At 31.8% G+C, this 19233-nt stretch overlaps 1 protein-coding gene across 4 annotated transcripts in view; it reads right to left on the bottom strand.

Annotated features, from left to right (window-relative positions):
- Positions 1 to 19233, bottom strand: part of Ascc3 (activating signal cointegrator 1 complex subunit 3) — a 363263-nt gene that overhangs the window by 73061 nt on the left and 270969 nt on the right. For 3 of the 4 annotated variants that reach the window (XM_076858390.2, XM_076858389.2, XM_076858391.2), the window contains 3 exons: positions 14424 to 14549; positions 5575 to 5686; positions 5212 to 5346 (listed from right to left, as the gene is read on the bottom strand). In XM_076858390.2, coding sequence (XP_076714505.2) covers positions 5212 to 5346; positions 5575 to 5686; positions 14424 to 14549 — 373 coding nt within the window. Of the gene's footprint in view, positions 1 to 5211; positions 5347 to 5574; positions 5687 to 14423; positions 14550 to 19233 lie in introns of those variants that run through there. The other variant, XM_076858392.2, reaches the window with a different exon arrangement.

Genomic DNA, 19233 nt, shown 5'->3' with positions numbered 1-19233 from the left:
CTCAGGATTTTCACTTATATCTAATTAGACTACTAACTCCAAGCCATATAATCCCTGTTGCCAAAACTGCTAAATGCTTCAATAAGTAGGAGGAGGGCATCAATGGAGCCAGACAGATGTAATGTCACTGGTTAACAATAGAGGTGTGAAGCAGCTGCCTTCATTATGAAGCTTATTAATGCATGGTGTTGAAAAAAACTTGGCAAGGGTTCTTTCAGAATACCTAGCCTTTTCAAAATAGCATCAGATTGTTTAAAATGTAAAATATATGTCTCCAATAAAGAATGCTGAAATAATTATTTTTTGGGTAATTAATATCTGCTTTTAATACCTATGATTCTAGGTATAAATTTTAAAAGCAACTTCCATTCTTTATTTTTTAAAAGCATATATGCTTAGAATTGAGTCACAGATAAGATATATCATGGAGAAAAGAAGGGTAGGCATAGGAGAAAAAATTCTAAAGTGTATCTTTCTATATGACACAAAATACCTTCATTTTATTATAATTCAACCTCATTATCTGTATGTTAACACTTACCATGAAGGGTTGTTTGATGCTTATAAATAATGTATATAAAATTTCTGGAACATGATAGGTGCTCAATAAAAATTATTTTTTAATGGATGTTTTGGAAAGACAAGATTCAACTAAGGGGTTACAACTGTAGAATGCAATTAATGAAGAGAAAGAAAAGAAATAGTCCCAGTATGATCTTTGGCCTTACACCTAGAATGGAATATTTTACTATCACTTAAAAGATAATGGTATCAAAAAATGCAAGACAGAAAGAGTTTAACTTCAAGGAAAGAAAAGTGAAAACAGAAGCCTCAAAAGAGGTTTTACAAGAGAAAAAAATGTATTAGCGGAAGTCTACTCATTTTCAATGTTGGCTGGAATAAATATTTTCATATAATAAAGTAACAATCAGCCAGAATTAGTACCCGAAAGTACAACAACTTGCCAAAAAAAAAAAAAAAAAAAGAAAGAAAGAAAAGTCCATAATATTCTGGAGAATAAAAAAGATTCCTAAGTACCTAGAGGGTCCAATATGGATCTATGCCTTCTTTGGTCTTCAGAGAAATGAATCTCATAACAATGGGGCTAACACAATTTCCTTTTTGGTTCTTTAGCAGGTTTCAATAAATTTATTCCAACCCTTTTAAAATACATTTTTGGCCTATATTCATCAATTGAAATATTAAGTTCTCTGAGAATCAGATAGAACCACCCATTAACTGTGAAAAAAGTCACACTTTTTGTTATTTGTGTTCAAGACACAAAGAGGTCTCTATTCAAATGACTCATTATTTTAATTTTGGTTATACTGCCTCAAAGCCTTTGTTGTTCAGACTAAAAGGGCTCTACTCACACGTCTTCTATCATTCGAGTAGCTCACTTTGGGCCATTCAGATTTTCTTCTTGAGGTCTGTTTAATGTGAAACTAACAGAAATATATATAGTAAATCTACTCTGTAAAGAGAAGATTAACATGAAGGACAGAATACTACACCTTGCTTTGTTTTTAGATATTCTTTTTAAATTATGAGCAACATTATACTGCAATTCTTAGAGCATCACAGTGAGATGATGACTGGAGTCATCAGCAATACACAAGTGCCTTCCATGGTTTATCACCATGACTCACAGTTTTTCTATGTATTAGTATATAGAAACACACACACATACACACACACATTTATATAGGAAGCTTGTCAATAATATTAACTGTTCTATACCCTAACCTCAGAAAGTAACTTACACAGTGAAGATATGAAATAATTTTTTTATGAATCATTATACTGTTTGTGGGTAAGAGGGTGACCAAGATATTTAATATGAAAAAATGGAAATAACATATAAAGAATAAATCAGCTTCAACATACTCTTAAGTAATTTCTTTAGAAAAATCGCTCTTTGCTAAGAACTTGATTATTAAATCCTTATATCTGGAAGAATTCAGTTTTATCTGTAAACTCAGATTCTACCTGTTGCTGTCACCTCTGACTGGTCAATAGCATGATATTAATATAATACCACTCTGGAAACTACTAGATTGATTCCACCCATCCTACTGATAGAGGAAAAAACATAGTATCAAAAAATGCAAGACAGAAAGAGTTTAACTTCAAGAAAAGAAAAGTGAAAATAGAAGCCTCAAAAGAGGTTTTACAAGAGGAAAAAAATATATTTGATGAGGTATGAATGAATCTATATGGAATTTTTACCAAACCCGTCTATGTAGTTTCTGCTATGGAATGCTTAAAAATAGAAGCTTGCAGTGCCCAAAACACTGAAAGAAAGTATATGATAAGGTGACCTGGTTAAAGCCTTTCTTTTTTGAAAGAAAAGGTAGCATCTGATAAATATTATAAAGTTAAAATAATTATATCTCTACTTAAAAAGTAGTTGTGTGTTTATTATAGAAAAGACAAAAAATGAATGCTTAAAAGAATGCAGAGAAGGGAAACTCTTATACATTGTTGGTTATAATATAAATTAGCATAGCCATTATAGAAAAAACAGTAAGGATAGTCCTCAAAACACTTAAAACAGAATTACCAAATGATCCAGCAATTCTACTACCATGTGTATACCTAAAGATGATGAAATCATTATACCAAGAAGATTTGTCCACTCTCATGTTTTTTGTAGTACTGTTCACAATAGCCAAAATATGAAATCAACCCAGATACCCTTCTGTGGATAAATGGATAAAGAAAATGTGGTACACAATGGCATACAATGGAATTGTATACCATGAAACACTATTCCACCATAAAAAGAATGAAATCCTGCTATTTGTAGCAACATGGATGGAACTGGAGGTCATTATATTAAGTCATACAAGGCAGACACAGAAAAATACCATCAGTTTTTACTCATTTTAGGAAACTAATCAATCTTGAAATAGAACAAGTAGAAGAGGATTCAGTAGAGACTAGTTAGGGTAGTAAAGAGGCAGAATAAAAAGAAGTTAAATAAGGTGCATCAAAAATAGAGTGGAGGGGCTTGGGTTGTGGCTCAGCGGCAGAGCACTTGCCTAGCACGCTTGAGGCACTGGGTTCGATTCTCAGCACCACATATCAATCAATTAAAAAAAGGTCCATCAACAACTAAAAATAAGAATTAAAAAAAAAATCTTAAAAAAATAGATTGAAGGAATCACTTCTGTTTCTTCTTTAGCACAATAGGGTAGCAACTGGTTAAATTAATCTGTGACATATTTTAAAATAATGTAACAGTATAAAATGTGTTGAGACCTTAAGAAGTGGGACCTGGTGGGAGGTAATTAGATCATGGGGTACCAGTCTTGGTGAGGATTAATGCCTGTATTATAGAAGTGGGATAGTTTTCACAGGACCTGGTAAGTTATTTGAAGAAAAGGTGTCTATAATTTGTGGTCATTCCATGTGCTTGGTCTCTTCTACATATATCCCTCACAGGTCTTGCATATACTTCAAATATGTGCTGCATTTGCCATGTTAGTATGGAGTATGAGGTCCCCGCCAGATGTAGCTGCTGAAGCTTGGAAATTTTAGTCCCCAAATCATGAGACAAAATGGCCATTATGACCAAAATGGCCTTGACTTGGGTATTTGTTATAGCAATACAAAATGGACTAAGACAATATGAAATAAAAATTATATTCTCAAATCTGAGAGAGTAACTTAAGATGTATACCCAAAATCATTAACAACATTCTAAATCCATTGTCATGGCAGTTTTCTAACAGTCTTCTCACCAGAGAAATCCGATTTTTATGAATCTTTGTCTAGGAGACAACACAATCTCATCCTTAGGGAATCTAAAAGAATTCACCACATTTTTAAATACTCTTCTCTCAGAAATTAACTTTTAATTTCTCAAAGACCAATATTTTTGATAGCTGCATCATATACTTAAAATCATATATTCTTTTCTACACACAGCAAAAATCTAATTTATACAGCATCAATTCATCCATCTTTCCATCCATCAACTGATTCATTAATAAACATGTTCTGATTCATTATAATGTTCCAGGCCTTATGGTAGGCATAAAATCTATACAGAAGTTTCTTAGAGGGAAAGAATTGAGAAATTAAAAATCTGTGAGTGGGATATCAACGTTCATTGTGAATAACAAAGCAATAGGAGAGTAAGAAAAAAAATTTAATAAGAAAACTACCAAAGAATCAGTGAATTTAGATGAGAAACTTCTTAAAAATGTTATACTCGAATGGGGTTAACTTTTTTAAAAAAAAGTTAACCCCATTCAACATATTAGTGACAACAGTCACTAATATGGCATTATGTAAAATTGTGAATGTGTAACTGATGTGATTCTGCAATTTGTATTTGGGGTAAAAATTGGAGTTCATAACTCACTTGAATCAAATGTATGAAAGATGATATGTCATGAGCTTTGTAATGTTTTGAACCAATAAAAAAAATTAAAATTAAAAAAAATAAAGCACCAGTACACCTGAAGAATAAAATAATGAATACACACACATGCACACACATACCCTTTGACTAATATGTCAACAAAGTTAAATGGCAAATTAACACACTTCAGTTCAACAAAGTAAAAAATAATAAATAGATAAATAAAGTGTATGCTATGTAGAAAGGTAGGTGGAGAAGAGTTGTAATAAAAACGTTAACTTCCATATTAAATCTATTGTTTAGCTTCTAAGCAAAAATGTAAAAATGGTCATAGGATAGTTTTTACCATATAAAACTTCTTTTTTTTTTGTAAAGGGACTTGGTGGGGTTGGGAGTAGGGTTTAAACAGCTCTCTTGGCATTAATTCTAAGAAGACTTAAATCATGCAGAACTTTAAGTAAAGAAACTTCAATAACATCATAGTTAAGTATTCAACAGCAACTATCCAAAAGAAGCAATAGGAAAAGTTTTGAATTCAAAGAGGCTACAACGTCAAAGGCTTGCTCAGGAAAGTCCAGCTTCTACCTTTAATTCTGGCTTAAATATTAATAATGCCCTTCCACTGATAGAAGGATCCAAGTTTGCATAATAAATTAATTATGGAATCACCTTTATTTATGGGGAAATTGGAAACTTTGTAGTAGCCTTGTTTGACAGAAGGAAGGACTTCATAAACATTTTCTGTCAAATTTCAAGAACTGGATGGCAAAAACTCAGGACAAATTAAAAGAGAAAGTCTGAAATATACAGAAACAATACAATAATATCATGAAACTCACACTCAGAATTGACAGCAATTCTTCAATAGTGCATTCAGGTTTCAAACGGTCCTTGAACATTTTAACGGTTTGGTGCTTCAAATAGTAATAGGAGGCAATTCGGCCGTATGTAAGAGGCTCAATGCTCCGATTATCCTGTTCCAAAGGATAAAAATGACATTAGTAAAAAGTACAATGGAATTACATATCTTCATAAAACTAATAATTCATACTGCAGGTTGCTAATGCAAAAGTTTTGGTACAATTTGGTAGTACTAGAACCAAAAGTCCTATTTTTGAAAAGCTAGGCAATTAGAATATATATATATATATATATATATATATATATATATACACATATATATAAATATAACTAAGTCGTACCTCTCCAATTTCAATACAGTAGGAAAGTTCCAACTCAACCAGGGACTTTTCAATCAGATGGGACAGAAACTTGTTTACAGAATCATGGCTCACATCACCTAAATTGTAGTAGCTAGAAAACAAGCAAGGTTATTATTAGTATCAAGGTATTTTCTACCAAAAATATGACCTTAGTTTTATGATCTCTTCAGAATTTCAAAAACACAAATTACATTTACAGTAAATCAGAGAAATAAAGCAACTGTAATTATCATTCCTGATTTACAAATCAAAGGTCTCATGTGAAGCTTTGTTGACAATGATGAAAATGGTAATACATTAAAAATATATAAGATGAGGAAATAAAATCCTGCATCACATTTAAAGAGAAACTGTTTCCCATGTTAAAACTAGTATTGTGTCAGTTTAATCATGTACACCAAAATTATGCCCTGAAGTTAGAAAGCTGGAAACATGAAATATATGTAAATGTATTTATATATGTAAATATATAAATCTTGCTCCCTTTTACTATATGAACTAATCTCAATAATTTTACAAAATAGAATAGTGATATGGGTGATACTTCTTCTAGGTAATGCAGTCAGTTATTGTTCCCCTAGTGCATAAGGAACAACTGTCATCCTAACAACTAGAAGGGACATCATCAAGCTAAAAATAAAACTTTTTAAGTTGTTAAATATAGAAAATACATATACACAGCTCTGTATATTTTCCAAATAAAAATCCTAAGGACATACAATTCATCTGAATACTCTTCCCTACAACTCAGAGAGAGAGGTTCTTGACAAATCACCAAGAATCTGGGCCTGGGAAATAATCCAAAAGGTGAAGGACCCATTATCATGGCAGTTTTCTAATTCTTACTGGATGAACCCTGTACCCTAGTAGGCATGGAGAATTTATATACCCTACCTCCCCTGTCCTCATGTAAATAGAGGAGTAGAAGCAGAAAGTGGTCTTAGAACCTTAGATCAGGTTCCAATCATTAAAACCCATGATGGCAGTTTTACATCTGTATAGGACCAGAAAGTTAAAAAGGGTGCTAAGCAATCTCACATGGTAGAAGCCTAAAAGAAAACACACCTGAGGTATAGAAAATCTGAGCAGATGACTATTTTGGGGATTTTGTTTTCCTTTCTCCAAAGCAAAAGACTTAAAGACAGTACAGGATGAAAATTACATTGAAGTAGGTCTGAAATCATGTCAGGATATATTTCCATTACAAAGAGAAGTTAGTTCAAATGCTAAGTATTCTAAATTCAAGAATCTTCACTGAATAAGGATAAATAAGATAACAGAATTTACTTGGTAAAACAACTTTTCAGAAAAAAGGAGTAGTTACTTTTAGTCTGTGGAAAAATTATTGCTTTTCCTAAACAAATTCTCTTGTCAGGAACTGAAATAAAGCAGTGTTTATCAATGAAGTACTAAACCCAGTGCTACCATTAATCTAAACAAAATGTTTAAATTATGCCCAACTAGGCATATATCAAAGAGAAAAACAAACACCAGCATTAGAAAAAAGGTAGAAAATATTTCCTTTGCCCTGGAAAATCACTAAGCTGAAGTATTTAGTTTTCTGCTTCAGGGGTAAAAATAAAAATTTTGGATCTTTTATAGCCTCATAAAAGAGACAGATTCTCAAAGTCATTCTAAATTATCAAAGATATTTTTTCTCTTTCTTTTTTTTTTCCCCAGGAAGTGAACTTTACAGTCAAACTTTCTGCAATATAAGTGTTGACTTCATACATCACATTCTTTGGCTCACTGAGCCTATAAATTTTCCAATACTATTTGTAGCTGTCTAGACTAATACATAGTTGATAAAGGTATTCTAAATTGAAAACACCAGTAAAAATTTGCCCAAGATAATGTATAAGTAGTACCACTTGTAGCATAAGAATCTAATTCTTCATGCAGTTAAAATTATAAAAAATAATATAATCAAAAAATAAAATTTCATTTTGTTTATAAATTTATTAAGTTATTTGAAAAAAAAATTCATGCATGATGCTGATTATTGTAATCTACCGCAGATATAACTGGAATGGCAACTTTGCCATTTTATGCTTGAATAAATAAACTTGGTATGCTTACTAATAATAGTTAAACCCATTAATAATAAAAAGTTTCCTTAAAAATTACAGTTCTTTTTAATATTTATTTAACTTACTATGTTTTATTTAATGCTATTTTATTCATTGTACTTACAAAATGCATTTGGATGGGTTAATATTCTAAAGTTTGTTTAAGTCTATTAGGAGACTTTTTTCTGTTTTTTTTTTTTAATGATCAATAATAGCTTTCACCTAGATAATACAGTTAGTGTAAACATTTAAGTATAATTTGGCAAAACAAAGAAAAGCCAACTAAAATTATGTCTCTCTATAACATACCATCTGATGATCTTATTAAAATATTACTAATAATCTAGCTTATTAAAATTTAATAGTTATTTGAATAGAAAAGCATAAAAATCATTGATATTCATTTTAAAATTTTATTCCCAAATTTGCTCACCAAAATCCTAATGAATTTACAAGAAGTGGTGCAAAATTCAATTCAGGTAACTGAACTTCACTGATCTTTTCCAAATATTCTTTGCTAGCATTTGAAATGAAGGTTAAGGTCACTTAAAATTTTTAAATCCTTTAAAATTAAAATGTTACATCTTAATTAGCTATATAATTTGCAATCATAAAACTAAAATAATAAAACTAAATTTAAATTAAATTATTTTTTAGGATACACAGATTTTTGAGAGTTCATATATTCGACACTTTAGAGTTCATATACTCGGACACTTTTGTGTGAGTAAAGAATGGAGTTTAGATTTACATGATCTGTATTTACAGCACAATATGGCCTTTACTTCTGTTGAATGAACTTTTCAGCTATTATACAATTTCTAGCCTGAACAAGTATAAGCATTTATCTTAAAATATTACTTATCACTCATTTCAATAATCCCTTTACCAACTTGAAAAAGCATACAACAGCTAAGTAAAAAGGTCTGTTTTCATGTTGTATTCTCCACAGTATAAAATTTATAATTTACAGGTTGTTTAAACAGAAAATTTATGCAACTGTTTAATTACAGATAAAGGATACAATGTAGTTTCATGCCCAGTGCTTTGAATCATCAAGTCATTATCTTCCCTTTGCTATAAACAGACAGCCTACCTTTTTGTCAGCATGCTATTTCATTTATTTCACAGAGAAACCCAGTTTCACAATAATTGACTTGTCAGAAGCTCTAATTTATGAGACTAAGCTCTGTAAGATTTCTCTATATTGGACTCAACCTGCACACAAGCAGGGTTGAATATTTACAATGCTGTTAACAGGTGCTGAGTTGTTTAATGATTCTAATAGCCAGAAGCGTACTGAGAAAGCCAGCGGGATCACAATTACAGGCTGTTTGAACACAACAATTACTAGTCCCCTGAGAGGTGTGAAAGTCAAAGGCAGTTTGATACTGACAGCATCTAGCACATGGGCTAGACAGGCTAACTTCTATTAGCAGTCCATTGGGACAAAGTCATAACAAACCTCTCCCTGTCATAAAAATTTACAAAGTTCATAAAATTTAAACAATCGAAAACTAGAACAACTTTTCAAAAATTATCTTTACAAGATATTATTAAAGGACAAACAAGAACACCAGACATGAAATCTCAAAGTTATCTTTTTTCAGTCTTAATACAGATGAAATTTCATCAATTGGGAATGAAAGAGATTTTATAGTAATGTAAAACATAGCAAAAGTTACACCAAACAGTTTGGATTTAATGTGAATAGTGGCAGCCATTTCCTGTTTGGTTTATGTAAACCTGGCCAGATATCTCGCTGGGAAATTTTTCATCAGTATTGAAATGCTGCTGCTATAACTGTCAGTACTGAGAAGTCATTTGTTACAGCACCATGTTTTTTTATGTTCAGATTATGCAGCAGTAATAATGACACAAATAATGAAAGTGGTTGCAGGGACAGCTGAAACTATCACAAAATTTTGCCCTAGAAATATTTAAAAGCTTTCTCAGGGGAAAAACGAAGACTAAAACTGAAAATACAAATTGAATCCAGAACTCAACTTGGAATATATTATACTTTATGAAAGCAGCACATCTGTTTATATACATTTGAACAAGCAAATGTATATATGTATGTGTGTGCACACATATTTATGCAAAATTTATATATCCTTATATGTACAGAGGTATGTATTTACACACACTACACACACACATATATATAAAATACACACACGCATAGGAATATAAACAGAAATCGTGAGCAGCTGAGGAACAATGGGCAAAATCTTCACCAATAGAAGTTTTATTTTGGATGTGGTATGATGGGGGCTTTACAGTACAACTGACAGGGGCTGGAACATCAGGTCATCTTTATTTATCTATGTGTGACCATATTTTGAAAACAGCATTCCTTTTCAATGGTTAAATAAACTTGTCTGTTACACATATGCAGGCAGATGAGCTTGCATATATTCTCTTCCCACCCAAGAAAGGTCAAATCTCAATTTATGTCACTGGATGATAGGGAGTATTAAGGAAAAATTAAAACTACACAGAATACAAGCCTTTCATTTGAGACACTGATGTTAGCCTTTGTAATACTTTAAGTAGATCTGAAAAATAAGTAGAAAAAATTTACCAGTTTTCTCAATTGTTGTGCCTTTGTTTGTTTGCAGCTTTGTGGAAAGAAGATTTTAACATACACAGTAATAAAAAAAATATAATTAAGAGGCAGTCATGAGGATGTGAAGCGAACCTTTGTGCAATACTGGTAGGAATTTAAATTACTAAAGATATTTTGAAAAACAGTATGTAGGATCCTAACAAAACTAAAAATAGATTTACTATATGATCCAACAATCCTACTACTGGTTATATACCCAAAGAAACTGAAATCAGTATATGGAACTCCCCATATTCATTGTAGCAGTGCTTATAATAGCAAAATTATGGAAACAATCTAAATGTTCATTGACAGATAAATGGATTAAAAATATGTAGTATATATTCAATGTAATATATTCAGCCATAAAAAAGAACAAAATACTTGCTTTTGCAACAACATGAAATGAATATAGAGGATGTTATGCTAATAGAAATAAATCAGGGACTGAGACAAATATTGCATAACCTCACTTATATGCAGAAAACATTTTATAATGTATGCATGTATTGAAATATCTCACATTTATCCTATAAATATAGATATTATTTGTCAATTAAAATGGAGAAAAAGAAAACTTAGAATTCCACATACAAAAGTTTATAGCAATTTTTAAAAAAGTCAATTAGAAAGGAAGTAGCAAAATTTGATCACAGCTTATTAGGTAAAATATGTAAATTGTTAAACTTATTTTAGGCACAGTTTTCCATTTTCATCTCCGTGTGAAGGTATATACATTAAAACTGACCATTTATAGTTTGGGAGATAGCATCAAATGAACATGATTGTCATACACTGAAAATTAGTATCATATGGTTTAAATCAAGAAACTTTTCAAGCATAGCACTGGAAGAGAAGTGGACAGGGAGTGAATGCTTGAGCTCTGGACCTGATAATGAGCCCAGTGACAGCAAATGTGATGGAATGCCAGTATTGCTTCTGCTACTCATGAGCTGTGTTATTGTGAGAAAGTTGCTTACTTTACAGTTACCTCAGTTCCTTCATATATAGAAGGGATATCATACAGTACTAAATGAGTTAAGCTCTTGAAATAACATCTCAAATACAGTAGACACTCAATAATAATTGCTAGTGAGAATTATTATTTCCTGATTTATTAATTTCATTTTATGTTTATAAATTCCTGTATTTATGCTCTGCTATTGTTGTTCATATAGTTTCTTTTGAGATGAATGCTTAATTATTTTATTTTTTAGGTCTTTAAAGGTCTAAATATTCCTTGGAACTGTGCTTTTGTTTGAATCCAGGAGCTTTGTTTGCTACGTAACACTTATTATTATTATTTTTTAAATAGCTCTAGTCTTTTATTTGATTTTACCTTTCACTGGAATAAATATTTTAAAATCTCAAATAGTTAGAATTTGTTTATCATTCTTTTTATTGTCTATTTCTGGTTTTACAGATTGAACAATCCTAATCTGCAATGCTTCAAAATATAAAATATTTTGACCAATGATACAAAGTCACAAGAGGAAAATTCCACACCTCACCTTATGTGATAAGGTAACAGTCAAAATGCAGGCATATTAAACATACTGAATAACCTTCAGCATGTATATAAAGTTTATAAGACACATAAATGAATTTGTGTTTAGACTTGAATCACATTCCCAAGATATCTCATTTATGTATATGTAAATAGATATTCTGAAACCTCCAAAAATCTGAAATCCAAATATTTCTGTTCCCAAGCATTTAGCATAGGGGATATTCAATTTTGTTACATTTTGTACTGAGAATGCATTGATCTCTAAACTTTGAAATAAGTTGAGATGCTTTGTGTGGTCTTTTTTTATAGTAAATTTTTATAAATAAAATTTACATGAGCACTGCATATTCTTTTTTAGGGGTATCTCAAAATATGCATAGGCAGCTACTAAAGGGAACCAACATATATGATATGGATGATCAAGAGTAGATAAACTTTCACCTCCTGGAAATCAATTCAAGCTGCATTTATCAATGTATGATTAGACTTTTAAGACTGCCAGGGCTAGATGGGTTAGATACTGTAGGCAGGAAGAAGAGTGATCACAAGAGCACCAGTAAGAGAAACCTCTTACTTAGAAGTATGTAAGTTAATGTCTCCCTCAATTGATTCTAACCCTTTGGTGGCGGTGGTAGGACATCTGATCCTCCTATGGGCTGTAGGAGGACAGGAAAAGCAGCTGCCACATGAACTGAGTACTCTAAGCAAAGTCATTACTAAATGAAGATATAACACACTGTCAATACCAAATTTCCTTAGATGTCTATCAGATATCAAGTAGGGAAGGCAATGTGAACCAAGGAATATTTGTTTATTTACATGGACTACATTGATTACAAATATGAGTAAGCAGAAGACATACAAATGCCAAAACTCAAGAAATTCCCTGGAACAGAGGCTTAGTATAATTTCCTCTCAAAATTTCATCCTTTGTCTATTGTGATAAATCTCTTCCCTGAGCTTGTTGTTCTGCTCTTAATTACTACTGTTTATTACCCAAAGTATTAACTAGAGCAACAGGAGTGATGCCTACTCCAGTTCCTTCTCTGTGGGACCCCTATTCTGAATGGTGTTTCCAACTGTGCTCATGACTCATTTCACTCTCATGGTTGAAAAAAATGTAAACACTGGGCAATTTCCTTCTTATTATCTAATTTTAAAGAAAACTAACCTCATCTGGCTTCCAACTCTTGTATAATTCATTTAATTTCTGATCAATACTATTTAATGGTTTACAAATGAGACTAGATTAGGGATAGACTAAAAGCAGGTTAAGCAGTTGGAGAACTGCAAGGGAGAGTGAAAATTAAAATGCAAGTCTGGAGTGTGAAGTTAGGGCAAACAGATACAATGATAATATTATCAAAAGTAATAAAGTTGGATTAGTGGAGGATTTTGATGATTTTATCATTAAGTCAGTTTTATATATGGTACATTTGAAATGACAGTGGGAAGTTCATATGGCAGTAGTCAAAAGGATGGTGAAAAAATAAAACTGTAACTTCATCAAAAGCAGAGTGGAGCATCATATCTTAGGGTCTCTCTATTGAAGGCCTTGTAATGTTTTTTAAATTTTCTTTTACTTACTTCAGTACATCCCTCAAATTCCACCTTTACTTCACTGCCTCTGCATGTTAAAGTTCTCATCTTATCATTAAATAACTTCCTAACTGGTATATTTTCTCCCCATTATTTTGGATTCCCTATTATAGTATCATAGGTATTGAAATAAAAACTAAATTTGGTGACATCAATCCATGTTTAAGAACTTCCAATGGGTCATTCCATTAGGATTCCAACAGGATCAGATATATACAGTCAACAGATCCTTTACCCTCTGGTCTTCGCACACTTTCTTGTCAAGACAATCTCTATATTCCTTAAGGTACATCAATCTTTTTCATATATTCTAAACACTTGACTCAGTCCCTGAGACTTTTTTGCTCTGACAGTATTTTTCTGTCTGAATGCTTTCTACCTATTACTACTCCTGTTCCATACATGTGTTTTTTCATACTATAGCATCAGTACTTGAAGATAGGGGATGTTATACTTATCTTTACATCTAAGCGTTTAGCATGATATTAGATAACAGGAGGGGCTAAAATGAAGATATAACATACTGTCAAGAATAAAAATTATCTACCACTCCCCAATTTAAATTTTTAAAAACATTTTTAGTTGTAGATGAACACAATACCTTTATTTTGCTTAGTTGTTTTATGTGGGTGCTGGGGATTGAACCCAATGCCTCACGCATGCAAGGCAAGTGCTCTATCCCTGAGCCACAACCCCAGCCCTAATTTTTTCACTATCACAGTTTCACACATTTCCAAAGGGCTTCAGATGTATTGACTCCCAACTAAACAGCAAACTCTTCAAAATATCTTTAAGATAATTAAAATAAGTGAAGTTATCAAAAACACATAACCAATTGATTTTTGATATAATACAATGCGATTACATCAGAATTTTTGGTCAAATCTGACTTTTTTGGACAAATCCATAGACCTACAAAGTCCAAAGTTCTAACTTTTTTTTTGTATGTATTCAATTTTAGAGTTTATTAATTTCAAATACATCTTGTTCCAGTGTAAAACAAAAAGATAATTTCTTTTCAAAAAAGCCCTGCACTTACCTGGGGTTCATGATAAGACGTCGGAAAAAGTAAGTCCAGGTGATATAGTCCATTGCATCTTGCTTAGATGTTATTGTACCACCAGCGATCTCTGCATTTAAGTGGTCAGATAGCACTCCTAATAAGCTGCATAGTGGATAAGGCATGGAAAATAAGTCTGACCATTAAACAAAGTACACTTATTTATCTCAAATAGTCTAGATTCAGATTTTACATTCTAAGATACAAATGTGCTTTGTGTAATTTATATATTTTGTGTATAATTTGTGAGTAATTCTTTCCAAATTATTTTGTGGGGATTTGGGGGACATTTATAAAGTCCTTTCATCACAAAAAAAACTTAGTATTATGAACTTAGGAACTTGTATTATTAACTAGTACATAAAAATCTATGCTTGTTTTCTTTTCAAAAAGTATGTAATTTTTTATTTGAATGTGAATAAGAAATGGGCCAGAGAGACAGAATCTCACAAAAATACTACAATAATATGATATTTTCCTAGAATAAACTAAGTAATAATAACTTGTTGAAATCCATTACTAGTAGTCATATTGTAGGTATGTAATAGGAGGCACTTACTGCTATAAGTCATTCTAGGGAAATAAATTACTAGATGGAAAATAAACATAGGCTGACAGGAAGTAAACTAGTAACTTTCAGAAGAAGAGTCAAGAGAGAGGGTAAGACCAGACAACGGGAAAAGCATACTTGTAAAGTACTCGAGAGGATATGGAATAAATACTGGGACAGATTAAAGGAGCGTTGGCAAGAAAGGGATGATAGGAGAGAGGCGTGAGCAAAGATTTTTAAAAAATTTATTTGGTAAACATTAAGTGCCTGGATATATAAGAAGACATTATTATATTAGGTATTGTGGAATATACGAAGATTTTCAGATGTGGTGAAACACTTGCAAAAAAGTTCATTTTATTTTCTTATATACAACACACAAAAGATTAGAATGGTGCTACACCCACATAATCTCAGTGACTCAGGAGACTGAGGTAGGAGGACCACAAGTTTGAGACCAGCCTGGGCAACATAGCAAAACCTTGTCTGAAAATTAGGAAAAAAAAAAAAAAAAAAGGATGGGAATGTAAGTCAGTGGTATATCCCCCAGGTTCAAAGCATTGTACCACACACACACACATACACAAACACCAAAAAAAAAAAAAAAACCACCACAACCAAACAACAACAACAACAACAAAAACCAAATAGAAGTAAGCAATGCCTAAGAAAATAAAACACTAAATAAATTATGATTCATGGGATAATAAAAATAACTTTGGCAATGGAATGAGAAAATAATCAGAAAAAAATGAATGTAAAAATCACTAATTAATATACATTAATAAAAAAAGTGGCCATTATTCTCAATTCACCAGTAGTTGAATAGAGATGGGTACAGTTATTTTGGAGAGCAACTTGGCAATATCTATTGGAATAATCACTATGATCCAGCCAATTCCACTTTTTCATGAAGACCCGATAAAGAAACATTAACCTGTGAGGTCAGAAAAGTAAAATGATTTACTCCAACATTACACACAAGAGGAAAAAGTTGGAAACTTTCTAAATATACATTAATAGAGAAATGAATAAATAAACTATGGAATATTCTACAATGGATAAAATATTAATGGCCATATCAAGGTATGAAATTAAAAAATGTAGTTAGATTTGAACATGTATAACCAACACCAAGATCAAGCATTGGTAGTGCCCCAGAAAACCCTCCTGATATGTATGCTTTTACTACCTTGCTCAAAGGGACATTCTAACTTTTGTTTTTCTTATCCTATTATAGTGGCATGTGACTCTAACACAATGTTTACCAAAAAGTGATATAAGCGACTTCCTTTTTTTTGGGGGGGGTAGGGGCACCAAGGACTGAACTCAAGAGCATTCGACCACTGAGCCACATGCCCAGACCTATTTTGTATTTTTTAATTCAGAGACAAGGTCTCATTGAGTTGCTTAGTGCCTTACTTTTTGCTGAGACTGGCTTTGAACTCGCAATCCTCCTCTCTCAGCCTCCAGAGCCAGTGGAATTATAGGCGTGCGACCTGTACCTGGCTACAACACTCCTCTTTATCATTCCCTATTTCAAAGGGAAAACTTAAAAAACTGTTTTTATTAGTGCATTAAACATAATTGTTGGGTTCATTTTGACATAATCATACATGCATGGAATTTAATTTGTTTCACTTTTGCTGCAGTGCTTCCTCTTTTCCTCCCCTCTTCCCTTCCCTATTTTCCTTCCTCTACTATACTGGTCTTCCTTCTATTTATGTATTGTTTTAATTTGTGCCTTATAGATAAACATAAAGGTGAAATTCACTGTGCTATATTCATATATGTACACAGCATAATTTGGTCAATTTCATCCTGCAGTTCCTTCCATTTCCTGTCCCTCATCCTACTGCTTAATCCCATTTTTCTATTTATACTGATCTCTCCTCTATTTTCATGGGGTTCCCACCTTTCCCCCTTTTCCCTTATTTTAGTCTAGTTTCTACATATGAGACAAAAAACATTTGACCCTTGACTTTCTCAGTCTGGTTTATTTCACTTAGCATGTTCTTCAATTCCATCCATTTACTAGCAAATGTCATAATTTCATTCTTCTTCATGACTGAGTAAAACTCTATTATGTACAAATACCACATTTTCTTTATTCATCTGCTGACGGGCACCTGGGTTGGTTCTATAACTAGGTTATTGTGAATTGTGTCGCTATAAACATGGATGCGACTGTGTCAGTACAGTATACTGATTTTAGTTCTTTTGGATAAATACTGAGGAGTGGGATAGCTGGGGCATATGGTGGTTCTATTTCTACTCTTTGGAGGAATCTCCATACTGTTTTCCAAAGTGGTTGATCTAATTTGCAAACCTACCATAATGTATGAGTGTACCCCCCACAACATCCTAGCAAGCATTTATTATTATTTATATTTATTATATTCATATTTTTATTCTTGATGACTGCCATTCTAACTGGAGTCAGATGTAATCTCAATGTAGTTTTGATTTGCATTTCCCTGATTGTCAGGGATGATGATCTTTTTTTTCATATATTTGTTGGCCATTTGTATTTCTGCTTTTGAGAAAAGTCTGTTTAGTTTTTTTCCCCTATTTATTAATTGGTTTACTTATTTTTTGGTGTTAATATTTTTGAGTTATTTATAATATTCTGGATATTAATCCTCCATCAGAGGAATAGCTGGCAAAGGTTTTGTCCCATTCTGTAGGCCCCTTTCTTCATACTTTCAAACAATTTCCTTTGCTATACAAAAGCTTTTTAATTCGATCCTGTCACACTTAATGATTCATTTTATTTCTTGAGCTTAAGGAGTCTTTGTTAAGAAAGCTGGTGCCTATGCCAATGTTGACATGTTGACCTATCATTTTCTTCTAGCACTTGCAAAGTTTCTTGTCTAATTCCTAAGTCTTGGATTTATTTCGGGTTGACTTTTGTGCAGTGTAAGAGATATGGATCTAATATCATTCTTCTACATAGAGATAAACAGTTTTCTCAAAAGGGAAAACTTCTGATTTCTTCATTAATTATTATGCTTACAGTGGATTTTTTGTAGATACTCCAAAAGATTAAGGAGATTCATTTATATGCCTGCTTGCAATGTTTTTTTTATTTTTATTATGAATCGGTATGGAATTTTGTCAAATACTTTTTTTTTAAACATTGATGAGATAATCAAGAAGTTTTTCTCATTTTTTTCTGCTAATATAATTAATATTCATCTATTTTCAGATAACAAATAATCTTCATATTTAAGAAACAAACCATATTTGGCTGTAATGTATTTTTATATATTGCTGGTTTTGATTTACTTTTTTTTTGAGATACAAAAGTGTATCATGACATTTTAAACATAATTTTGATGCATTTATATGTTTTTTAAATTTATGTATTTATTCTAATTCATTATATATGATGTCAGAATGCATTTCAATTCATAGAACACACATAGAGCACAATTTTTCATGTTTCTGGTTGTACATGAAGTAGAGTCACACCATTCGTGTCTTCATACATCTTAGGGTGATTTACTAAAATTTTGTTTAGGATTTCTACATCTGTATTCATGAGAGATACAGTTTGTTACATTCCTATTTTATAAATTTCTTATTAGGTTTTGTCATTCAAGCTATTCTGGTCTGATAAAAAAAGCTGGCAAATATGCCTATGTTTTCTAGCAGGAAGAGTTTCATTTAAACCTGATGCTATTTCTTCCCTAAATGCTATGAACAATTTACTTAAGCATCTGGGTCAGAAGATTTCTTTGTAAAAATATCTTAAATTTAAGACTCAATTGCTCTGATAGGTAATTTGAGATTTTATTATTGGGTCAGTTTTAATAAATGATTAAAGAGAAATTCTACCATTTGATCTAAAATTTAAAATTATTTATATAAAGTGGTTCATATTATCTTATTACCTTTTAATATCTATAGTATCATTTCATTCCTAATATTGAGATTCAATTATCAGTCTTAGTCATCTTTTGCAAAGAACCAATTTGGGCACTTTTTACTTTTCTCTGATCCATGTTTATTGTCAATCTATTAATTCTTGCTCTTATTTACTTATTTTATACTAGGGATTAAACCTAAGGGTCTAGAGGTGCTTAACAACTGAGCCATATTCCCCATCCCTTTAACTTTTTTTTTTTTTTTTTAAATTTAGAGACAGGAGCTTGCTATGTTGCTGAGTCTGGCTTTAAACATGTAATTTTCTTTCCTCACTCTTGAGCCACTAGGATTATAGGCATGAGCCACCAC

Source organism: Callospermophilus lateralis, chromosome 6 (assembly GCF_048772815.1).
Source record: "Callospermophilus lateralis isolate mCalLat2 chromosome 6, mCalLat2.hap1, whole genome shotgun sequence".
In the NCBI taxonomy this organism is placed as follows: domain Eukaryota; kingdom Metazoa; phylum Chordata; class Mammalia; order Rodentia; family Sciuridae; genus Callospermophilus; species Callospermophilus lateralis.
Note: the sequence above shows the minus strand (reverse complement) of the source record. Positions and strands in the feature narration are given on the sequence as shown.